Below are 25892 nucleotides of genomic sequence, written 5' to 3' on the forward strand. Positions count from 1 at the left end.
GAACAGCTTCAAGCGAGTACCTCTGAATTTTGTGTGGCTGGACTACAGCCTGCTGTGCGAAGGTAAAAATCCTTTCCATTACTCCGCCCACTTTTCCCTCTGTCTCTCCGCCCACTTCTTGCCCCTCCCACCACTGGCACGTTCCCCCCTCCCCAGCTTTGGTCCTTGGGCTGAACAAGGTCACGTTAATAAAGTTAGTTAGACTGAAAGGAAACTATTTGTCTTCATCTTCTATTTTATTTAAGTTAGCAAGCAAACTCCCTATTAAACTTCATATTGCCTAACTTCACCAAAAAAAACCCACCTACAATTAAATTTCCATCGCACATAATCTTCCTGGCTGCATACCGGAGCCAATTAAATCCCACTTTGGAGAGCCATTGATCTTCAGTCTGTACAGTGCTGGGCTAGTGGGAGCAATGAACTGACTCCGGGTAAAGCAGAGACGTCTGTTCCTCTGCAAGATGGGGATAACAATGACTTACTGTCATTATGCGGATCCCTGAAATAATGCGTGTGAAGAGAGCATTTTCAAAAGTAGTACATTATTTTTATCATCTGTAGCACCCACACATCTGGCAGGAGACTCTGTTCAAGATCGTAAACAGAATTACAGTTGGGTGACTCCATTTCCAAGATTTCACTGTCAGGGGTCATCCACGCTTATGCTTCCCCTGTGCCTAGAAAACACGGATCCGAGCAGTTTTTCATTTGTCCCACTGCTTTCCTCAGGAAAACTCCCTCTTTGCTGCTGAATCGGAACAAACACCTATCCACAGAAACCCCAGTTGATGTTTGCTCCTTTCAGCTGTAGAGATCAGGTTTTCCTGGGAGAAAGCAGTGAGCAAGTGGAAGTCTAGGTGAACCTTTCATTTCCAACTCTTTATATTAGCTTCTACCAATTCTAGCCTTACTCTGAGCAGACCCACTGAAAGTTATAGGTCTGTTTAATTTAGGTTCATTAATTTCAGCAAGTCTACCCTTAGTAGAAATTGACTGAATATGATCCATCTTCTTCAGCACTTTGAGCTGCCTGACAGATGTGAACATTTAAGAGGAGTTAGATACCACTTATATCTTTCCCATGAAATGGACTCATTTTTTTGCCACATCTCAAACCAACTTTTCTGAAAGTGCCTAATAGGACAATGGCACAAACTCAAGCGTGTCTTATGAGGGAACATCCACAGAAGCAGAGAAATTATTGCCCACTTCAATTCCTCATGCTGGTACTGACCCTCTCCCAAACTCTGAGGTCAATCCAGTTCCACCTTGGATTTGTTTGGATGTTTTCTTGGAGCCTTCCCTTCATCCCTCCTGGCTCCTTGGGCTGGCTTTTGAGGACTCCATGTCTTGCAACAAATCCACAATGCTTTGCTTTTCATTCCTGATGGCAAGTTGGAGCGGCGTGCACCCAGCATTGTCCTCCAGATCCAGCAGTGCCCCAGCATCCAGCAAAGTCTTTACGATGGCCACATTGTCTTTGAGCACCGCAAGGTGTGTGGGCGTCCAACCCACCTTGTTCCTGATGTTGACATCTGCCTTGTGCTCAAGGAGGTTGAGGATGCTGAGAAAAGCCCCCCGCTGTACTGACAGGTGGAGTGGAGTCCAGCCCAAATTCTCAGCTGCATTGGGGTCCGCTCCGCTTCTTAGCAACTCGGAAATTGCAGCCGCCTCACTGTAACGTGCTGCCAAGTGAAGGGGAGTCCAGTCTAGGCTTCCTCTGGCATTCACTTTACCATGGTTGTCCACCAGGAGGTGGATGATGTCCACGTAGCCTTCGATGGAAGCCAGGTGCAAAGGCGTCCATCCTTTGTCTGTCCTCAGGTCCACAATGGCTCCATATTTTATCAGCTTCTCACAGATAAGGTATTTCCCTTTTGCTACAGCCATATGCAGAGCACTGTAGTGATTCTGGTCCAGGCTGTTGACTTCAACGCCGTTCTTCAGAAGGTACTGGACCACCCTGAATTTGCCTTTCTCCACAGCGAGGTGAAGAGGGGTCCGGAGGTTTCTCTGCTTCCTTTCCAGGTCTGCGCCTTGGCTGGCCAGCATTTTAACGAGCTTGATGTGCCCATAACAAGCTGCCAGGTGCAAGGCAGTCCGTCCCTCATTCTCCTGAGCATTGGTATCAGCCTGGCGTGAGAGGAGAACCCGCACCACGTTCTCAAAGTTGTTCTGAGAGGCCAAGTGAAGGGGTGTCCACCCATCAAGTTCTCGGGTATTGACGTTGGCCTTGTGATCGAGTAGGAGACGTGCAATCCTGTCGTCTCCGTTCTGAGCCACAAAATGGAGTGGTGACCAGTTGTCCTCATCAGCCATGTTGACATCTGCACCATGTTGGATAAGGAGCAAGATGGTCTCCAGAGACCTCTTTTGGACAGCCAGGATGAGGGGTGTGTAGCCACAGGCTATCCTCTTGTTGACATCAGCTCCCTGCCTCAACAGGAATTTCACCTTCTCCAGGTTTCCTGAAGCAACCATGAGGTGAAGGGTGTCTTCGTGGCTCTTGCTAACTTCTTCTGACATTACCAGAGCTTCCAAGCTTTCAACCTCATTCTGAGGTAAACAGTGGGATTGATCCTTCTCATTCTCAGCTGAAACAAAATTAAAAGGGGCTGAGAACATAACCAATGAGAACTGGTGATATCAGGCACTTTGGTTCTGCTGAAATGTGGCCCAATGCCGTCTGTGAAGTACTACTGTCAACTGCTGTGGCCAAGCTATTTATTAATTTTAATCATTTATATCCCACCTTTCCTCCAAGGAGCTCAAAATTTCATGGATGGTTCTTGCTCTCCCCATTTTATCCTCACAACAACCCAGTGAGATAGGCTGAAAAGATGGTGACTGGCCCAAGTTCACCCAAGTTTGAGTTTCATGGGAAAGTGGGGATTTGAATCCTGGTCTCAAAGCTTCAACAGTCTATTTAATTAATGTACCACACTGGCTCTGATATACAGCATGATCCTTCTCTGTCATATATGGTGCTAATTTTGCATTCTAGGATCTATAAATATTTTCTTGCGCCATTCTCTGCATTCTCAAGCAGACAGGGCTCTCCTACTGGATTGGTCAGCAATAAGAAGTCCTCCCCTTGGTCATTTTCATTAGAAACACAGCTGCCCCCACAGTCTGTGAAGTCGTCCAAACTGTGCATTGTGACCCACATCTCCAGTACAACTGATGGTAATATTTACTTTCATATCTGACACCAAGCTTATTTCTTTTTCCCACCAGAGTTATACTGCAGGTTGCAACAAGAAGCAATGCATTCTGCTGCTCAGTTTGAGCTTACCCCCTGTCACCACTTCTATCCCCTTTCCATATGGGTCACTAGTCTGAACTTTCACCCCTGAATAGGTTTGTGAACTGTGGTTTTCTGCCTGACCCCAAATTGATGCTAGAATTACACACAAACACCCATCGATTAGGATTTGATTTACTCAAGTCCCAACTGGTTCTTATATCATTGTTTCACTGCGTTTCAATAGGTTTCCAGCTACTTACATTCTAGTTACTAACAGGTCATTGAGATAATTTCTTTAACTGATCCAATTAATTCCTGTTTGTAAGCCTAACTTCCAACCTCTATTCAGACCGAGAACTCTCAAAATGATTTGAAAGTTGCTGCTAGCCACCACACCTCTCAAGACCCGGAACAGGGCAGTGGGGAATGATGGGAAAAGGCTGCCTCAAGATTCAGTGCAATGCACTAAGGTCAGATTCCCTTATCCCGCTTGGAACAGAACATGTTGAGCAGTAGGACTTTGCAGAACTCCAAAATGTGTTTCAGATCCTACAAAAGCGGATACTCACCACTGTTGTGTGCTTCCTGAAAGGGACCGGATCCATTTGTACCCTTTCTCTTTGTATTGAAGACATGGAAAAGAGCATGGAGACAGTTAGCAATGTAATAACATGAGCCATGTGCTATTCTGTCATGATATCTCTTTTAAAAGGCCTCTTTACTGGATTGTGCTGTGTTTTATATTCATTTTCACTTTGTGTGCTACACACTTGTTACACAAAGGCATTCATTTCTTTGTTCACCTTGTATGGCCTTTTTGAAAATAAAGAAAAATCTATCTATATCTATCTAGGAATCGTTTCTACTGGAGAACTACAAATATGCAGAGCCCATCAGAACAGCAAGTCCCACAACTGACCTTGAGATGTTTTGCATCATTTCAGATCCTACTTCTGTACCCTTCTTAAGATGCAACACATGGAGAATTCCCTTCCTATTTAGGGCAAATGCTCTGCCTAAAATGACCAAGGTAGCAGGACAGCTTTCCCCTTACCGGTTCTCTTCTAGAGAAAGGAGGCTTCACCGACATCTTCCTGGAGAAGCGCTCATTCTCCAGGTCCACCACGGGGCATTGGGTTAGGGACAATAGCATGTCTGTCTCCACCACCACATCTAAGGAAGTGGAAAAGATTGGGAATGAGCTCGTTTCAAGGACTTGCACTTCCATTTCCCATGCAGCTTAAGAATGCTGAAATGCCAGTTAGTTGTGGAGACCAGATCCTACATGTTCTGGGGAGGCTGTGGTCCATGTTCCAGAGATATAGTAGATGGGGCCTTCTCTGTGGCAGCAGCACTTATAGGATGTCAGTCATGGCAGAAAACCTGCTTTTCATGCAGGAAGTCTCAGGTTCAAGCTCTGGCATCAAGAGGTAAAGGATCTCAGGTAGGATGTAATGGGAAAGACGCTTGCCGGGGACCCTGAGGAGGAGCTGCCTCTCAGATTGGGCATCATCTGACTAGATCAGGGATGAGGAGCATGTAGCCCTTTGTATATTGTTGGACTCCAACTCTTAGCAGCCCCAGAAGCCAGCAAAGCCAATGACTGGGGATGATGAAAGTTGAAGTCCAGCAACATCTGGAGGTCCACAGGTTCCCCATCACTGATCTAAGAAGTAGCATTCTCTACTGCAAGAGGCATTCCATCCTGCAACCATAGAACACCTCTTCTCACTTCAAGGATTGGAATCCCTGTGGTCCTCTAGATAGTTTTGGACTCCAATTCCCAGCAGCCCCAACAGCCAGCATGACAAGTGGCAAGGAATGATGGGAGTTGTAGTAGCCCAGTATCATCTGATCGATCCCCACAGGTTGCCTATCCTTGGGCTGTATGGATCAAAGGTCTGCGATCTCTGGATGAGGTCAAAAGCCCAGCTGGGATCCCATATGTGGAATAGCTCTCAGGAGGAATCCTTTCAACTACCAGACCTATGAAGCTTGGTCTCCTTTGGGGCTCTTGGTCCCAACATCTCTTCATCAAGTCAACCATCTGCTGGCATTCCGCTGGCCAGTCATCACGGATGGGCTCCATGGAGGGGCGCTGGCCTGTTGCCACGGTGACGATGACAGCCATTGTCTTGACCCCTATTGAAAACGAAAAAGGACCACCTTCTGTCACATATTTTTCCTCCATGGGAAAACTGTGGATGTATGTTAGGAGAAATGAGCACTAAATTGCTGACAGGTTTTGTGAGGACTTTAAAAATAAAAATAAAAAATCACCAGCTGATGTGACATTGTGACACACTAGATTTAATACTGGCAAAAATGAGAAACTGAGAGAAACCCAAACGGGCAGATATGTCCATCTCTTGTGGTGAGTGGCAAAAAGGGCCTCCTCTCTGGTGGTAGTCCACTTCAGAAACATCCTCTCCAGAAAGATCAAGTTGAATCCCTCAGCTTGAGCCAGTCAAGATACCCCCTGCCCTCCCACCAGGACATCTGAACCGGCTTTACAGAGTGGTGCTTAAGCTGGGTTGATTCAAAAGGATTTTATCCCACTGTTTATAAGTGTTAACTTCATTTTACATCTGCTTCTTTGCTGCGGTTTTCTTCCTGCTGTTTTTATGGCTTTCATTTTAATTTCCCTTTGTGCAAATTCTCTTTATTTGGTTGTTACTCACTTTGGGAGTTTGCTTTTCCCAAGCTGAAAAGGAGGCTTTAAATCTGGGGTTGGGGGTGGGTGGGTTGGAACAGATAGTTAGTTGTTTTTAATTTTTGTTAATGTATAGAAAGACTGCCTTTTTAGGCATAGCTCACATGGGGCGGCTTCCCTGTCATAAAAACACAATAGATTTTGAAAGAAGCAGCTAGATGGTTTATATGGAAGCAGCGCAAATGTTATTTTAAAAACATAGACTGCTTAAAATAAATAAACCAAGAGCAATATAAATTTCAGCAGATATAAAAAAAGCCAGGCATTTACTAGATGTTGTGGAAAGTTGTTTGTTCTCTATGCATTTCAACAGCTCTTAAGATATAATCAAATTTTGGGTTCCTGAGATCAAAGAACAGGTTTTCACCTATGCTTGGATAAAATTAGATGCCATTTTGAATCAAGATGGCAGACTGAAGCTTTCTAAACTGCACTGATTTGGGGGGGGGGGAGGGTGGTTCTTAGAAATATTGAGCAACATTGGGGCCTATCCCACTTGCTCTAAATAAATAAAAATAAAGGCATTTCCTCCATTAACAACACATTCACCATTCACTCATAGGGTTATGAAGAAGTGAACTCTGGATATGTAACTGTTCTTGCATGGGTGAGAAACCTGTGGCCATCATGATGCTGTTGGGACTCCAGCTCCCATCATCCTTGACCGTTGTCCATCATGGCTAGACAATAACATATTGAAGTAGTCACAGGTTTACCATCCCTGTCCTAGAAGGAGTTATTGGAAGCCTGTACTGAAATTTCTGTTCCAATCCCTCACCTGCATTCTGCAAACGAGAACCCTGGGAGAATAGGTGATTTCCATCTCCTCACCCCATCAGAATTACCTGAATACGGCTTCTTCTGGGTAAGAATCTCCCAGATGACAATCCCAAAGCTTGAAAAAGAATGAAAGAAATGAAGATGAAACAAATGCAAACAAAAACACAAAGCATTATTAGGAGGAAATAGTTACACAGGGAGCTTAAACAAAACAGGGATTTGAAAGCTATGAAATATGGTCATGTGGAGCAACAGGGTGGGCCCAAATATAGTTTGCAGCCTGAAAGAAAAGACAAAATGGCTCCTTCCCCCTTTCCATGTATGGAAACCAACCAAACTGCAGTTGGATGTTGTTACTTTAACACAGGTAATGAGTATACTCAATGGTATACCTGAACTTTTCCTGCTCCAAGTGCCTCAGCATCTGTTACCTTAAGCATCCTCCTCATTCTGCCTAATGATTGGGTTGGGCGCAGACTGCAAGCTGAGAAGTGGCAAACAAGACTCAAGAGTGGTCAGAAGGTAAGTCAACTCCACCAGAGAATGGATAGCCAGCAACTCAAAGGGACAGCAGGTTGGTCCTCACCTGTAGACATCAAATTTAGTTCCTGGTGGACTGGAGCTCTGCAGAAGTATCTCAGGAGGGATATAGCTCAAACTACCCCTCTGGGCTGACCTCTCAATATATTCCATTAGACTTGATTCCTCCATCCACTTGCAGAGTCCAAAATCTGAAATCTGAAGTCAAGGTGAAATAAAAGTACATTTTTCACTTCCATGCCTACCACTGATGTAACTTCATTTGTCTCCTTATTTCTGGGCATGGGCTCCTTTTTGTATTTGTGTGAGAGTTTGTTTGTGTGGGTAGATGGATGTTATATAAAATTTACTTTAATTATAACTGGAGCCAAAAACCACAAATTCACAAATGTTTTAATTTTTCAACATCCTCTGGCCAGAACAAGAGGCAGATAAATAAGCAGTGCTGCAGTGAGTAAGAGGAGGAGCAGGTCCTGGGGGCTCTTGTCATTGGACTGCGTTCCAGGATCTGGGCCCTCAGTAGGTGCCCAATCACGCCAACCGTTGGCATCAGCCCTGATCTTTCCCATCCTTGAAACTTGTAACTGGATATGTTAGAGACAGAACCTGGGACTTTCTACAAGCAAAGCTGCATCATACATGCAGGACTGAGCTATCACATACACACACACACACACACTAATCCTGCTCCCCAGAGACACAGGTGGCACTGTGGTCTAAACCACTGAGCGTCTTGGGCTTGCCAATCAAAAGGTTGGCAGTTCGAATCCCTGCAACGGGGTGAGCTCCCATTGCTTTGTCCCAGCTGCTGCCAACCTAGCAGTTCAAAAGCACGCCACTGCAAGTAGATAAATAGGTACCGCTGCGGTGGGAAAGTAAATGGCATTTCTGTGCACTGTGGCACTTGTCATTGTGTACCGTTGCACCAGAAGCAGTTTAGTCATGTTGGCCATGCTGTGGACAATTGCCGGCTCTCTAGGCCTGAAGCGAGATGAGCGCCGCACTCCATAGTCACCTTTGACTGGACTTAACCATCCAGCGGTTTTTTACCTTTTACCTTTACCTGAATCCTGCTCCCCAGTTTGACCTCACCTTCACATGCATGTTGGCATCCAGTAGGATGTTTCCTGGCTTTAGGTCCAGGTGAAGCAAAGGAGGCTTCAGACTGTGCAAGAAGTTCACAGCCAAGCTTGTCTCATGGATGATCCGGAACTTGAGTTGCCAAGACATTTGGTGGGTGGGGAGAATCTTCTCCAGGGACCCATTGGCCATATATTCCATCACAATCCCCAAAGGGCTGTAACAGATACCATAGATGGACACAATGTGCTGGAACTTGATTTTCTCTATCTTGGCTGCCTCTTCAAAGAGATGCTTTGTGCTGGTTCTACAGGGGGGTAATGTGGAGCATTACTGCTAAGTTTTGGTCTCAAAACAGTGAAAGACACAAATAAGAACACAAGGCGAGCCTGCTGGGTCGGATCAATGTTGTCAAGCTCTGTTGTTTCAGTTTTACAACAACAGCACAACACATTAGTGTACTTTAACTTCAGTGGTAGATGCAGGTCAGTGCAAAAGATTGGCTGAGATGGTACCAAGTGATGAAGCTTAGACAGGATGGTGATGGTGCCATGGTGAGCATTTCAATGAATGATTTGTGTAGTCTGGATTAGAAACTGAGGAAGAATCCAGTTTAAATAGATGCATACATTAAATTTTGTGCCTTTGCCTTCATTGGATCACCTTTGGCATCAAATGCCTACTTATGCCCAAGCCACTCATGAGTGGAACATTTTTCTTCCTCTCTCATAATATTAGGACTTGGAGACATCCAATGAAACTGAACATTGGAAGGCTCAGGACAGACAAAAGAAAGGACTCCGGCACACAGTTAGAAATCGCTCCCACAAGAGGTGGTGTTGGGAAGAATAGGGTGTTGGGTGAGATGGGCCATTGGCCATTGGCCTGATTATATACAAAATCCTAATTATATACAAAACTATTCACACAAAAGTCATATATTATACATACATATATGCATATATATATATGCATATATATGCATATATATATATGTGTGTGTGTGTGTGTGTGTGTGTGTGTGTGTGTGTGTGTAATTTATATATAATTTATATATATAATTTATATAGATAGATAGATAGTCAGGTCCCTTGCTATACTACAGTTTTGCAGCATTATTTTATAATTTTATACAGTTATATGCATTGTTGCATGTACAGTGGTGCCCCACAAGACGAATGCCTCGCAAGACAAAAAACTCGCTAGACAAAAGGGTTTTGCGGTTTTTGAGCTGCTTCGCAAGACGAATTTCCCTATGGGCTTGCTTCGCAAGACGAAAACGTCTTGCGTTTTTTGCAAGTTTGTTTCCTTTTTCTTAACACCGTTAATACAGTTGCGACTTGACTTCGAGGAGCAACTCATAGAACGCGGTGTGGTAGCCTTTTTTGAGGTTTTTGGTGATTTTTGAAGCTTTTCCAAAACTTTTCCCACACCGTGCTTCGCAAGACGAAAAATTCACTAGACGAAAAAACTCGCGGAACTAATTAATTTTGTCTTGCGAGGCACCACTGTATATGCTTATGCACTGGTAACCTGGAAACCTGGAGCAAAATAGTATATGTAAAAAACGAGTATATGAGAATTGTTCATATTTTTAGAAGAACCAATAAAAAAATAACTGGCATCTCATCTAGCTCAATGAGTGAGATGGAAATGATTGAAATTCTATAGATAAGATAAACCAGAAAAGTAAAGCTTTTGGTTGACAATTTTGGTCCAAGCGCTCTCATGACAATCTTGCGATACTAAGGGTAGGAGACCAGTGGGGTTTAAATTTAGGCGAAGCCAATAATTAAATGTCCTGCACCAAATCTGTAATTCAACAGAGGGGAGGTTAACCTCTAAGTGCAATGAAGCTTTTCGAACACAGGATGGAACAAGAAAAAAAAATGCCTTAGGAACTTTGAACAGCTTCTGTAGATCCAAGATGAGTGCCTCTCCAAATCTGAGACCCATATATAACTGTGCTAGGGGTTTAGCTTTAAACACTTCAAGAGCTGAGGGTATGTGATTGCCACCTTTGGTATGGAAAAGGCACATCAGAATTTTGGCACTTTGGGAGGCTTTTTGCTTTGCATGCATATGATGGGCTCCCCATGACCCTGTTGACTGGAAAATAAGGCCAAGGTATTTAAAGACCAATAAAAAAATAACTGGCATCATGGAAATGACTGAAATTCTGTGCAGATAAACCCAACGTTGAAATTCTGGGGAAACTCCATTCCCAGTTTGGAATTACACATGCAATCAATGTCCAGCCCTTCTTGAGGGTAGCATCAGGATGACTTAGAAGCGTGTGAACAGCGCATCACAGCTTAGTCATTATCACAGAGAGAACACCTGGACTGCACTAAGAACCTGACCGATATGCATTGTGTTCACCACATCAATAGCAGTGGTACTCCTACAAGCAAGTTCACTACCTGCTTGCCCATGGGCTTGCAAGCCCCTCTGTGACATCAGAGAGCCTTGAGGCAGTCTGAGGCAGTACTGCACCTCTGCTGTGCTTGGTTCAGCTGCATTTCCTTTCCTTCTGACCTCAGTGCTTATAGTTCCTCCAATCATACAGTGGTACCTCAGATTAAGTACTTAATTCGTTCCAGAGGGCCGTACTTAACCTGAAACTGTTCTTAACCTAAAGCACCACTTTAGCTGATGGGTGCTGCCGTCACGCCACCGGAGCACGATTTCTGTTCTCATGCTGAAGCAAAGTTCTTAACCTGAAGCACTATTTCTGGGTTAGCGGAGTCTGTAACCTGAAGCGTATGTAACCCGAGGTACCACTGTATATACATGGCTGCAACTCAGGGCTCAACCACACTTCCGCTTGTTCTGTGATTTCAAAGCATGGGCTCTGGTTTCCCGCTGCTTTCCCTGGGAAAACCCACTGTTTGCTTCTGAATCAGAAAAATCCACAGAAAACAAGGCTGACGTTTGTTCCAATTCATCAGCAAATAGTGGGTTTTCCCAAGGAAAGCAGCAGGAATAAAGAAAAACCTCTTGGACCACCTAGAAGTCACAGACCAAATGGAAGTACAATGAGCCCTCAGAACAGGCACTCCCAAACTCGGCCCCCAGATGTTTTGTGACTACAGTTCCCATCATCCCTGACCACTGGTCCTGTTAGCTAATAATAATAATAATAATAATAATAATAATAATAATAATAATAATAATAATAATAATATATTTATATCCCGCCCTCCCCAGCCAAAGCCAGGCTCAGAGCGGCTAACAACGATAAAGTAACACAGCATTCTAAAATCAATTCACTTTAAAGTCAATTCAAAATTAAATTAAATTAATGGCAACCATTGGGCTAGAGTTCTGTGAGGAGTACCAAAGGAGGGGGTCAGACTGTGCCTTGGCCAAAGGCCCTGCAGAAAGATGTCAAGTCCCACAGGGCCCTAGTCTCTTGTGACAGAGTGTTCCACCAGATCGGATCCACAGCCGAAAAAGCTCTGGTTCTGGTTGAGGCCAGCCTAATCTCTCTGTGGCCCGGGACCTCCAAGGTGTTTTTGTTTGAACACCATAAGGTCCTCCATGGGACATAAGAGGAGAGGCGGTCCTGTATGATGGGAGTTGTAGTCCCAAAACATCTGGAGGGACAAGTTTGGGGATGCCTGCCTCAGAATAACACTCCATGCACTTGTTGGAGTGGACCATTGTTCACAAAACCTGTGTCATTAATTTTTTTAGCCTTTAAGGTTTGTTTTCCTATAGGGCAGAGTTTCCCAAACTTGGGTCTCCAGCTGTTTTTGGACTACAACTCCTATCATCCCTAGCCAGAAGAACCAGTGGTCAGGGATGATGGGAATTGTAGTCCAAAAGCCATTGGAGAACCAAGTATGCGAAACCCTGCTATAGAGTATACCATGGATCAAGAGGGGAGAAAGGAGAGGGCAGGAAATCTCTGGCTAAGGTACGACTGAATAATGGTTTCAAAAGTGCAAAGGGTCACAAAGAGTGAGGGGTGTTCAAATGCCTTTTAAAAGTTCATGCGCTTCATGACTGGTGTCCCCCCCCCCCAAAAAAAAAATGAAGAAAAGAAATCTTAATTATAAGGATTACAGGGAAACTTTGGGGTAAATTTAGCAGTGAATGACAGAGCCCATCTACATAATGGATATTTTAAAGACAGTTGGTTGGTTTGGAAGTTCCATACCAGAACAGGCAACCATTGCAGTATCTAGTCTTGTTTTGCCTGGGTGCAATGCAACAGTTTTTTTTATATTGCTTCTCAGCTGGCTTCACATTCTGCTCAATAACTTGCCTGACCAGTTGGTGCAGCTCAACACACGCTAAAGGCTGCCAAGAGAATTAGCTTCAGGCACTTGACAAGGTGGGCCTGAAGCAAACCAGGCCAGTCTCAACTCGCCTCCCACTGAATGCTGTTTTTGTTGCTTTGGCCAAGGTGTGAGCTAAGCACATCCAAAGAGCCTTTCAAACAGAAATCTGCCAAGGGAACCCTCTCCAAAGAAAGCACCTAGCACAGCCAAGCAGATTACCTGTCAGGTCTGGAATCCTGGGGAAGGTGAGAGGAGCACTTCACTGCAAAGGTGGTTCTCCATCGCTTGTGCCTCACTCGGAAGACCTCGCCAAAAACCCCACTGGCCACCTTGAGCCAATCGTCCTCAAAATCTTCCTTGGTGAACATGGTTAAGCTGCCCGAATGCCGGTCCATTTCCAGAAGAACAAGCCAGGAGGACCCTTCCTCTGGAGAGCTGCCTCCGCCTCTTGTTCCTCTGCATCTGATGAGACAAGGAAAGCCCAGGGAGGACTGACTTCCTGGTTCTGGCTTGCCAAGGGCGGGCAGAGAAAGCTGTGTGTGTGGATTGCATTTGTTTGGCATGACTCTTAATGAAGTCACAAGATCCACAGTTTGCAGCAGGCAGCAGTGCCCTCCGAAACAGACCAGCTCTTATACAAGTAAGACAGCAAGGAGGAGAGAGAGAGATACAGTGGTACCTCGGGTTACATACGCTTCAGGTTACATACGCTTCAGGTTACAGACTCCGCTAACCCAGAAATAGTGCTTCAGGTTAAGAACTTTGCTTCAGGATGAGAACAGAAATCATGCTCCAGCGGTGCAGCAGCAGCAGGAGGCCCCATTAGCTAAAATGGTGCTTCAGGTTAAGAACAGTTTCAGGTTACAGTAAGTACAGACCTCTGGAACAAATTAAGTTCTTAACCCGAGGTACCACTGTACAGTACACACACAGAGGCCTCTCCAGTGTGATAATCCTGTCTGGGTGGGGAGGTTTTTCTGCCTTCAAGTGAGCTATTTTGGCCCATCTGAAGACCCACAAGTGCTCAAGGCCGTTGAAAGAAGCTCTGACCCATCCTTCTCTCACCCTGTCTGTTCTACTCCTCACAGTCAAAAATTAAATTGTATGTTTCTTGGGGCAGAGATCTGTTCCCATTTATTTATTCCTGTACTGTGCTTTGATGGAGATGTAATTCCCAACAAAGAGCGCTTCATAGCAAGGCATTCCTGATCGAACCATGGTTTAGATTTGTTGGAGTATAATGGCCACCGTGTTGCCTTTTTCGGGGTCAAATAGGGTTGAAGAAGTAAAATCAAATCCTGAAACAAGTTTATTCTAGTTTCAGGGCATGAGGAGTCTAAGAGGTTGTCTCTCCTAATGAGGAATATATCTGAGTGTAACCTGATAGAGATGGATAAATATAAATATAAAATGTCAAGGGTGGGGCAGGGGGCTGCTCTTTCTGCATTTATCCTATTTCAGTCAGTCTCTGACTGTTTCATTCCATTGACACTGTAAGTTTTTTAATAAATGAATGAATCACTGTATGTGTTGTTATGTGTGCTTCAATAGTGATGTTACTGATTTTGATGCCTTGTGTTTGCCTGCTTTGTAGAAGAGTAGGGTGGTAATGTGTTACATATATACAAATAACTACAAAAGGGTATGATCACCCGGTGCACATTTTCTCAGAAGGAAACCTTGCCTGAGGGAGCATTGGTAGGGATGTTAGGCAGAAACTCCACAAACACATAGAAACCTATGTCACCACTATGTCTGGGAAGTCCCAGGGTGATCACATGGCACACCTGATTCTCAAATGTCTCCTGCTTAACTCCTTCACTCGGGAATGGAATGGTGTGGTTTATGAAGTTACATAAGAAGGGAAAATCCCCAACCCATCCCAAACAGCTCAACCCTGAAGAAACATCCCAACAAGTAATTAAACTTTTATGAGTCCTGCTGGTCAGTGGCTCAAGTTGCTTCATAATCTGACCAGCAGTGAGAAAGGGAATTAATTTCACTTAATTGCACACTTTCTCTCTCCCTCCCTCCCTCTCTCCCTCTCTCTCTCTCTCTCTCTCTCTCTCTGATCTATCAGACACAGAGCTTAATTACAGAACTGAGAGCTGCCAAATTCCAACATCTGGATGTTCTTTGTCCTGAAAATTCCTCCCCACCCCCAGTTGTAGGTAAGTTAAAAAAAGTTTTTTGTCGGCAAGGAAGAGAACTGTGCACAAGCTCAGAGGAATACTTTATTATTTCACATGCTTTCAGGGTCTAGTACAGAAAGTAGGTTCTATGAATCAAGTCAGTCAAGTTTAGTGACTAGAACTTCAGCTTGAAGTAACCATCTGCCCAAACTTGGCCCCAAATCCCACTTCACAATATCATACTCCTTTTCCTTCGAGGCAGAGAAAAAGCCCAAAATGATGTTAGAGCGCAGAATACCAAACTGAAAAATGAATCAACAGGCATTGTGATGTCAGTGCCAAAGGAGAACTAATCTCCAAATCAGTTGGGAATCATAGTTTTCTCTATGTCAACATATTAAGCAGCCTGGCTAGGTGGATGAGGTGAAGGACAAAGGAACCCTAAAAACTGATGCAGAAGCTATCAAGGCACTATGATTAATCACATTCAGAAAGCAAATGACTGGGAAGGCAGGGTAGTGGGAGAGATGCAAGGAACCCACTAGTCATTTTTACAGCAGCTAAAGGATTTCTAAAGAATCAACAGCAGAGGTGCAGTTAAGAAACTTTAAACTCTGAACTTGAGTGGTCATATGCCCACCCCTGGTCAATATGCAATACTTTACTTCCTTTAAAATTAGGCACGTCAGCCCAGCTGCAGTTGGGGGACCCACCAGCCCTGGACTACGGCTGCCCCCCTAGTCCTGTCTAGACAGCACCGCTGCTGATAAACAGGGAACTATCCAGGGAGAAGTCTCGGTTCAGCTCTTCTAACTTCCACGGATCGCAAAGGACCTGTTTGCTTATCCTTTCATTTTCCTCCCCCTCCCTTCAGATCTGTGACCTCTTTCTTGACTTGGACAAATTCCTTCCACATGAATGCAAGCCAAGGTGCCTGGCCAGTATAGTCTGAACGTTAAACCAGTAGTTGTAATGCTGCAGCAAATATTGCTAACACAGTAGAGCATGGGAAAAACAGGGATACAGCAGTTAAATCCCAGGAGATAATAACCGTGAAACCCAACAATCTCCTTTCAGGAGGAAGATTCCTGACCCATGTCAACTCTTGGGAATTTCTACTCCCAAATTATTTAGGATTAACGCTGCCAACTAGGCTCTAAAGAAGGGCCCCTCTTTCTTCGCAACCTTGGCTTCTGAACTTCCAGTCTCCAAGGTGGAGATACAACTCACATGGGGTCCATTAGCCTATCAAAACCTTTTCAAGCCAAGCCTTTTCTCTCTTTCAGAATGTGCCGCCCACTCCAGTGACACGTCTGCAGTTCTTAGGTTCTCTCATGAAGAAGGAAGGGAGAGAGAGAAGCAGAGACTTAAAAAGCAAGCAGCAGTGTGTTCCCAATTTACACTGGCGGCAGCGGCAGTAGCATCGAATCATGGCATAGCTACTGGCAGCAGCTAGCACTGAGGGCTTCAAGGAGCTTCCATTCTTTGGGGCTCCAAGGCTGCTGCCATTTTGATTTGGCGCTTCCGATACAACCAGAGAAGTACGACGACAGACGTTAAGACAATAATTCCAGTCGATAAGCCTAGAAGAGCAGGGAGCATCATGGTCATGTCAGATCCTGGAAAGATAAATGGAACGAGAGTTGGGTGGGATTGGCCAATGTTGCAACGTGGTAGTAATTCTTTCCTAGATGTCCCTAGTATTGCAGACATGTAAATTTAAAATTCCCCACAGGTGAGAACAAAGTGCCACCGGCACTGTGCAAATGTCCAACCCAAGATGCAGGACTGGCAGTGGTAATCCAGGAGTCCATGTGATGGAGAAGCTGAAATCCTGGACACTTGGCCAGCACGAGGAGATATTTATGGGTTTTGTGAGGTCAGCCTGGATGATATCCTTGAATCCCTACCAGGCCTACAATCCAGTAAGAGTTAGAATCTAGTTGAAGAGGCTGCAGAACCTGCCCAATCAGTCCCTATGTTAAGGTAATGGCCATTTTGCCTTCATCAGCATCTCAAAGATGTTGCAAGAGCTGCAACAACAGCAGTGGTGCTCTCCAGCCTAATGTGCTGGCTTTCCCCCACCGCCCTGAGCTGCAACATAGGAAAACAATAGAGTTGGTGAGTGTAAGATGGAGACACTGAGGCATGTTTTGCTCTGTGCAGCGGCTCCCCTGGGAACCTGGGGGCAAGCAAGATCTGTTGGGGTGTTGTTGCTGTGAGCACCTCCAACCTATGCTCAGATGACATACATGTGTAAATATAACCCTATACAGTGGTACCTCAGGTTACAGATGCTTCAGGTTACAGACACTTCAGGTTACAGACTCCGCTAACCCAGAAATAGTGCCTTGGGTTAAGAACTTTGTTTCAGGATGAGAAAAGAAATCGCACACCAATAGTGTGGCAGCAGTGGGAGGCCCCATTAGCTAAAGTGGTGCTTCAGGTTAAGAACTGTTTCAGGTTAAGAACGGACCTCCAGAACGAATTAAGTTCTTAACCCGAGGTACCACTGTACAGTCGTACCTTGGCTGACGAATGCCTTGCACCTCGAATGTTTTGGCTCCCAAACTCCACAAATCCAGAATTGAGTGCTTCAGTTTGCAAACGTTCTTTTGGAAGCCGAACATCCGATGGGGCTTCCACAGCTTCCAATTGGCTGCAGGAGCTTCCTGCAGAAGTTTCCAAACATTTTGGAAGTCGAACGGACTTCTGGAACGGATTCTGTTCAACTTCCGAGGTACGACTGTATCCCAAAGACACCATATTCTCTGCTGACCTTCATTCCAAGGAAACCAAACCCTGAGCTTGCCACTCAGAAATTGTGGCGGCATGTAAAAAATATTCTGCAGCAGAAAAGGATCAAGAGGGATCAAGAACATTGCTCTCTACCCCACCACTCCTAATGGGCACCAGCCACCCCTGAGTGTGTGGGGTTAGTGTGCATGTGTTTGTGAATGAATGTCCTTCCCCCCCCCCCAACGTTCACTCATTTGTGTGCGTGTCAATCCTTGAATGCTGGCAGAAGAGAAGGCCATGCTTAGAAATCAGACCCATCATCCCCAAGATAGTAGAACTCAAATCCTGCAGGGCTCACTTTTGTTGAAATATGCATGGGATCAAGCCATAAGAAATGTGGAGCTGGAACAAAAGAACTCAGCCTAAGGCTGTCTGTCCTTTGCTTTCGCCCACAGCAGGGGTGCAAAGGTGAGGGGATTAGCTGGATAAGCAAACCAATTCTAATCCCCGCTTCTCAACCTGTGATGATGTCCCTTCAAGCACTCCTTTTCTGATGACCTTGTTGCAACCCTAGGAAAAGCCAGCAGCTAGTATACTGCTCATATTTATCATTTATAGGGAATGTCTTTTCTCTCTCCTGCTTCAAGAATGCATTGCACATCTCTCTGCACATCCCAGCAATCCTGCAAGAGTTTCACAGGTAGGCAACTGTGGGAGAATTATTTGCCCAAAGTTATCCACCAAACTGATGGCAGAAGTTAGACTTAAATCCGTTACCCAGATCCAAGGAGCAAATTCAGCCTTCCTCAACTTGGTGATCACCAGGTATAAGGTAAAGGTAAAGGGACCCCTGACCATTAGGTCCAGTCATGACCGACTCTGGGGTTGCAGAGCTCATCTCGCTTTATTGGCCGAGGAAGCCGGTGTACAGCTTCCAGGTCATGTGGCCAGCATGACTAAGCCACTTCTGGTGAACCAGAGCAGCGCACGGAAACGCCGTTTACCTTTCCACTGGAGTGGTACCTATTTATCTACTTGCACTTTGACGTGCTTTTGAACTGCTAGGTTGGCAGGAGCATATTCAGCCTTCCTCAACTTGATGCTCACCAGGTATGTTGGACTGCAACTCCCATCAGACCACCAGTTGGATAGCTCAGCCAGTAGAGCATAAGACTCACAATCTCAGGGTTGTGGGTTCAAGCCCCACATTGGGCTAAAGATTCCTGCATTGCAGAGGGCTGGACTAAATGATCCTCATGTCCCTTCCAACTCTGTAATTCTATGATATGTCCCAGCAGCAAAGGGATGTGCTGACTAGGGCTGTGATGGAAGTTGTGGTCCAAAACACCTTGGCAGAAGAAGGCTCTAGCGGCTAGACTTGTGCAATTCTCTAGTTGCTACCTGGAAACCTTGAGGCAAGAGGAAGAATGAAGAACACAGGTCACACACATACACACACACACACACACACCTGTAACTGGTCCAGGTGTAAACTCTACCTGGGTCTTTGGAACCGGTCCGAAGGAGATTATGTTGTGGCGGGTTTGGTAACTGTCCCTGCTGCTTGACTTGGAGAGGGTACTTAAGCAGCTCTGGGAAGGAAATGGAAGGATTATTCAATGTGGAGGCTGCAGCTCAGTTTATTATTATCACATTATTTATCCCTTGAAAGCACAACATTAAAACACCCACACAAATTGGGAAGGGGAAAGAACCACCATTAAGGCTCAGAGTGCAGTAGGGGACCTTGGGGCCTCATATTTCAGCAGTGCCCTGTGCAATGCCATAATTCAGCAGCACCCCGCCTCTCAAGCAACATTCTAAATACCGTAATAGTTGTGGCTTCCCCTGCAGCCCTGAATAAAATATTGTAGGGGTCCAGGTAAGCCCTGCCGCACATAGTTGATCACATGACGTAGTGCACAGACACACTATTTGAATGGGAATGTCCATTATCTTTGTGGGGACCCAGCCCCCTCAAATATTTTATTGTGGGGGGCTGAAGCCCCCACAACTCCTAAGAATTGGCTCCTATGCCCCCAAGAGTCCACACCCTGGGTGACCAAACTGGTCATGCTACCCTAAATTCTTCTCTGCAGAGATGCAAGGTTCAGCAAAAGACTTTATTTTTATCCACAGCTTTTTTGGTTTCTAGAATGGCAGTCTGTGGCAGGAGTTGGTTACAGAACAGCAATTGGAGAAGAGAGGAAGGGGAGAAACATAACACATTAAATAAAGCAAGAAAATAAGTCAGGGGGGTAATTACCGCCTGATAATTTGGTTTGGATGTCATGTCTAAAAGTGTCTTCCCTTTGTTCCCCAAATCCCGCAGACACTTTTGGAAGGAGAGGCATTCTGGATATGCTCAGAGGTACTCTGTTCTTTTCTGGGCAACCTCCCCAGGGTCACATGTCAATGGGGGTGTGTGAGGTGAGGGCCGGAAGTGAGTGAAGCAGAAAATGCAAATGTTACCTTTGTACAGTAGGCTAGCTTCTTCACACACACACTCACACGCCTGCTTACAGAATCTCAGCACCTTCTTTTTTCTTAATTGTTTAAAACGATCATTGCTAAAACTCGGCTGCTAGGTAGCATAACAACTGCGTAGACATCAGCTGCTTAGAGAATATTTGCTAAACCTGAGCTGCTACTAAGGCAGCTCAGCTCAGCTCAGATAGATGCCTTAGCTTGCACCCTTGCCAATAAACTAAAAGAGGAGTAAATTACACAGTGCTTCTATTTTCTACCCTTACACCTCTTGAAAGACTCTAGCGGGACCCTTTGGTCCTCTGTCTTCTAATGGAGCTCACCTGTTCACATCCAGCGTCGTCACTCAGGCAGACACTGAGTTCACAGTGCAGATAAGCCACAGTGTGGCTCACCATCTGAAAAAGTTGGATGGTGAAGTTGGCTGTTTGGGATTTGCTGTTCTGGAGCACTTGAATATGTGCACATTCCCTCAGTGATCTAGTTGAGAGAGAGAGAGAGAGAGAGAGAGAGAGAGAGAGAGAGAGAGAGAGAGAGAGAGAGAGAGAGAGAGAATCACCTGCATAGCGGCTCAATATGTACCAAATCAGCAGATTGGAAATTCACAAAGTGTTGAGAATCCTTAACTGAACAAGGAATTCAAATGATGGACATGCTGTGATGGGCACAGATGCTGCTGAATTTAAAGGTGGTGGTGGGAGAATGAGATATATTTTCGGATGACAAACCTCTCAATATCTGTTATTAGCTGAGGAATGAAAACCCCATATTCGTGGGTGGCGCTGTGGGTTAAACCACAGAGCCTAGGACTTGCTGATCAGAAGGTCAGTGGTTCGAATCCCCGCGACAGGGTCAGCTCCCATTCCTTGGTCCCTGCTCCTGCCAACCTAGCAGTTCGAAAGCACCTCAAAGTGCAAGTAGATAAATAGGTACCACTCCGGCGGGAAGGCAAACGGCGTTTCTGTGTGCTGCTCTGGTTCACCAGAAGCGGCTTAGTCATGCTGGCCACATGACCCGAAAGCTGTACGCCGGCTCCCTCGGCCGATAAAGCGAGCAACCCCAGAGTCGGCCACAATGGGACCTAATGGTCAGGGGTCCCTTTACCTTATACCTTTGACAGCTGTCTGGATTACATAGATGGTTGGTTCTGAGTTTGTAACTTGTGATATTCCTACAATTTGCTGATGTGGCACCTGGCCGGATCTGAACAGCCATGCTCTTTCAGCAGTCAGTGGGGTCACTGCCAATGGGGTCTTATTGCATTATGGAATAGAGTGTTTGCCCAGGGCTGGAGAAATCCCTCCTTTAAAAAAAAAAGTCAAGGTGATTTTGCTAAGCCGACTCATCCAGATGTTGTGTGGGTTCTCTATGATTCCCTTGATCCTCTTTCGGCTGACAACATGGCAGAAGCGATCCTTCCTGCTGGCAAGCCACTCCTAAGCCTTCACATACAGATAATGACAGTGAAGGAAAGTCACCATGAATTAATGAATTTGTCCTCATGTAGTCGAGGCCAAGGGCAAATGGATTTGCATCTGGCACAAAGATACAGGCGACCAGCCAAAATGACCATTTGCCACCTATGGATTGGGGGGCGGGGAGGTTCTTGCTAACAGTTGGCACAGGTTCTGAATAAGCTGTTGGGGTTGCAGCAGACAAATCAGCTGTTGGAAGAGGCTGGGAATTTCACGGCTATTGCACTAAAGGATGTAGATAACAGCCTAATGTTGCAAGCCCAACCCCTCTTACCTGGGAGTAAGACCCACTAATTTCAATAGGACTTACTTCTGGATTGCACGGTCGATCCATTCTGCAACTTTTGACCCCACCCCCAATTTTCCCACTCTTGCTGTTCACCATAATATCCCTGGACCAGATTCAACTACAGTAACAAGTCATCCTAGCGGAAACCCATGCAAGGACTTCCATTAGCGTAATAGGGCGTTCCCAGCGTGTCCTGTGTGTCCCCTGAATTGGCTAGGGATATGTGTGCCTGGGGAACCTTCAGAACAGTACAGTGGTACCTCAGGTTACATACGCTTCAGGTTACATACGCTTCAGGTTACATACACTTCAGGTTACAGACTCCACTAACATAGAAATAGTGCTTCAGGTTAAGAACTTTGCTTCAGGATAAGAACAGAAATTGTGCTCCAGCGGCGTGGCAGCAGCAGGAGGCCCCATTAGCTAAAGTAGTGCTTCAGGTTAAGAACAGTTTCAGGTTAAGAACGGACCTCCGGAATGAATTAAGTACTTAACCCGAGGTACCACTGTACAGGTAGACAGGGGAGACCTTTTGTTTTTGGTGCAACCAATAATCATGTTGATGTTTCATTCATTCATTTATTTAATCTTGTACAACTCTCACAGGATTTAATTTTATACGGCGTCTCATAAATGTAATAAATAAATGAAAGTCCATCTTGTTCCCTTTTCCCAGAAGCATCTGTCTGGCCACTGTCAGAAACATGAAACTGGGTTTGAGGAGTCTTTTCATTTTTTTTCTGATCCTGCAGAGCTTTTCTAATGTGTTTGTGGTGGTGTTGGTGCAACAATCAGGCCAGGCCAAGCATAAACAGGGAAAAGTGAAAAGTCCTCCCCCTGGGCCTCTAACCAATTTGACATGGGAACAATGCCCTCCTGAACTCAGATATGGATGTCCAGGTAAAGGTAAAGGGCCCCTGGACAGTAAAGTCCAGTCAAAGGCAACTATCGGGTTGCCGTGCTCATCTTACTTTCAGGCCAAGAAATCCGATGTTTGTCCACAGACAGCTTTCCGGGTCATGTGGCCAGCATGACTAAACCACTTCTGGGACAACGGAACACCATGACAGAAACCAGAGCACATGGAAACATTGTTTACCTTCCCACTGCAGTGGTACCTATTTATCTACTTGCACTGGCGAGCTTTCGAACTGCTAAGTTGGCAGAAGCTGGGACAGAGCTCACCCATCGCGGGGATTCGAACCGCCGACCTTCTGACCAGCAAGCCCAAGAGGCTCAGTGGTTTAGACCACAGCGCCACCCGCATCCCTATATGGCTGTCAATTACATCCTGAATATCTAAAGCCAAATCCATGCACTCCCCACCACCACCAAGACAACAGACAGCATCCCTTTCTACAGTCCCTGATGCCCCAGACAAAGGTAGGTTCTGGAGCATCCATTTCCCACCTCACACCAAGCATCCTTCAGCCTCAAGTTGCTTTCCCACCTGACCTGGGGAAAAGACAGCAGGCAGCCTCTGGACCCACAAGCCTGGCAGTGGGAGTAACGCAGCATGACTTGACGCTCAGAGTCGGGTGGCTTCTGTTGTCCTGCAGAACGATCTGGGCCAGGAAATTGTTAGGGAGAAATGGAGTCTTGCCCATGGCTACAGTCTGTAGGCTCATCTCCACAGTGTAGTTGCCAGAGCCACAGGCATCGTCAGACACAACCGCAAAGCTGAGTGGAGAGAAAGAGAGAGGGAGTGCGAGTGGGGAAGGAGGTGGGGATTATCCCCCCCAAATGGAGGCTAAACTACAAATATCCCTTCCAAAGCCCAATTGTTTTCCTTTAACATCTCACTATATAATACATATATGCCTCCGAAGTAACAACAATCCTTCCTGCATCTGATAAAGGGGATGTGAGTCCATGAAAGTTGATGGAACAATAAATCTGCTGGTCTTTCCATGAGGCTCTGAAAGGTGCCCTAATTTATTATGAGCAACCACAGATATTCAATCTCCCTGCTGAATTTCAAAAGGACAAAAAAAAAAAAACCACCAAAAAGAATTGCAAAAGGGAATACGCCTCCACAGCCCAACTGCATCAACACTCTGCTTTTGTAAACTGAAAACGGCGGCAGAACATTGTTAGTTACCACTCCTTGGTTAGGCTGTTAATAATAATAAAAAATCAGGTTTTTTGCATATGAAGGGGGAGGAGGAAATATCTGGGGAAAGAGCATAGCTCAGTATTACAACATCCACTTTGCAAAATGAATAAATAAATAAAAAGAGCAAAAACAATAATCTTAAATAAAAAATAATCTAAGGAAGCACGGCGGGTGGGTGGGGGCTAATGAGAAGCGAATATGCTCAATCGCCGAGGAATGTTGGACATGGAAAAGAAAATAGAAAATCGAGTGAGGATGGAATGAAATAACCCCGAGGACATGGTTGTCTGGCACTTTGAACAGAGGCATCCTGTTAATGGGTGAGGAGGACACACTGCCACATTTTGTTGCAGTTGCCACTTGTAAAATTCTGCTATTACGGCCATTTGGGGTGTGGGGAGGTCTCAGGAATGAAACAGAAAAGCTATCAGTATATTGTGAAAATGAAATAAACTGCAGTCCTGGCAGTTGAAGTTCCATCATTTGAACAGTTATAAAAAGTAAGGTAAAAAAAGGTAAAGGACCCCTGGATGGTTACATCCAGTCAAAGGCGACTATGGGGTTGTGACGCTCATCTCGCTTTCAGGCCGAGGGAGCCAGCATTTGTTCACAGACAGCTTTCTGGGTCATGTGGCCAGCAAGACTAAACCGCTTCTGGCGCAATGGAACACCATGACAGAAACCAGAGCACACGGAAATGCTGTTTACCTTCCTGCCACAGCCATACCTATTTATCTACTTGCACTGGTGTGCTTTCGAACTTCTAGGTTGGCAGGAGCTGGGACAGAGCAACGGGAGCTCACTCTGTCGCGGGGATTCGAACCGCTGACCTTCTGACCGGCAAGCCCAAGAGGCTCAGTGGTTTAGACCACAGCGCCACCCACATCCCTGTGTAGAATGGTTTTAAACCCTCACTGGAGCAGTGGGGGGGTTCTTTGCAGTTTATGATATCTGAAGGGAGCTTGTAGATGCCTTGTCCAGAGGCAGCAAGGCCCCCTGCCCAGTCACCACTCACCTTGCTTCCACAAGTGAGGCCATCCAAAGCAAGGCCTCAGTTCCTGATCTTAAGCACCGAACAGCTCATTTAACAGAAAGCTGTCCCGATTCATAAATAATCTTAATTTTGCATGTCCTACAGCATTGAAATGACTGCCTCTCATTTGAGGCTATCCTTACCCACCTTGGTGCCCTCTAAATGTTCTAGACTACAACTCCCATGGACTACTAAATGTGCTGGACTACAATGGCTGCAGTCCATAAATATTTGGAGGAAGGGGAAGGCTTCCAATAGCCCCAGCTCCAAATAGTTACCCATCCATGAAAACATCATCTGAGCGCATCACTCTCTGGTGGTGTGCTGTCCAATCTGACAGAGTCGAATTGGGGTCCCATGGTGGCAAATCAGCTACTGAGTCTTCTCTTCCTCCTCCTCCAGTAGAATCACTTGTGATGGGAACTTGCTCTTCAGAGGTGTGTGAATTAAATCCTCTACTGGTGCTGGTAGCATCTGCAGAAAAGTCTCCACCAGCCTTCATACCAGGTGCCTCTGAAAGGCTCCCCGGGGTCGGTTGGACTTGAGCTGCAGAACTTAGGAATATCTCAGAGATGCCCGGTGGAAGACTTTGCAAATGGGGTGCCTGGTTTAGAAGACTACCAACAAGTCCATCAGCAGCAATGCTGGGAAATAAGGTGGTCATTAGAAATGCTGGTGCATTAAGAGCTGTAGAAAACACTGAGGAGATTGGCAAGGAAGAAGCAGCCTCCTCCTCCTGTCCCTGTTCATCACCTGCCAACCTGGGCCTTTCGGGGTAGCCAGCTTCTAAACTTGCTGGCTGAGGTTGCAAGTGAGATGCAACCAGGAACTGATCTCCAGTCCCAGCATTCTTGTTTCTCCTGTGTTTAAGAAACCTGCCCTTGCTTGCTGATGGTGAGGAAACTACCATTTCAGTTGTTCCACCTACACTAGGCTGTAGCCTGTAGGAGTCGGTCTGCAGTGTTTCCA

General features: G+C 45.6%; 2 protein-coding genes across 2 annotated transcripts; both read right to left on the reverse strand.

The window, feature by feature from the left end:
• Positions 1-217: 217 nt before the first annotated feature.
• Positions 218-13156, reverse strand: ANKK1 (ankyrin repeat and kinase domain containing 1). Its single transcript, XM_081172525.1, has 8 exons — positions 12872-13156; positions 8376-8670; positions 7330-7481; positions 6809-6858; positions 5237-5392; positions 4305-4423; positions 3820-3868; positions 218-2597 (listed from the first exon to the last, which is right to left on the reverse strand). Exons 1-8 carry the CDS (start codon positions 13045-13047, stop codon positions 1309-1311), a joined length of 2286 nt encoding a protein of 761 aa, XP_081028651.1. The 5' UTR covers positions 13048-13156; the 3' UTR covers positions 218-1308.
• Positions 13157-14915: 1759 nt separating this feature from the next.
• LOC308574076 (uncharacterized protein) lies at positions 14916-25645 on the reverse strand. The gene is made up of 5 exons (XM_081171536.1): positions 25202-25645; positions 23230-23454; positions 20334-20490; positions 18995-19115; positions 14916-16403 (listed from the first exon to the last, which is right to left on the reverse strand). The coding sequence occupies exons 1-5, from the start codon at positions 25585-25587 to the stop codon at positions 16252-16254; spliced, it is 1041 nt and encodes a 346-aa protein (XP_081027662.1). The 5' UTR covers positions 25588-25645; the 3' UTR covers positions 14916-16251.
• Positions 25646-25892: the final 247 nt, after the last annotated feature.

The sequence above is a fragment of the Podarcis bocagei genome (genome assembly GCF_964188305.1).
Source record: "Podarcis bocagei genome assembly, chromosome: 15".
Lineage (NCBI taxonomy): Eukaryota > Metazoa > Chordata > Lepidosauria > Squamata > Lacertidae > Podarcis > Podarcis bocagei.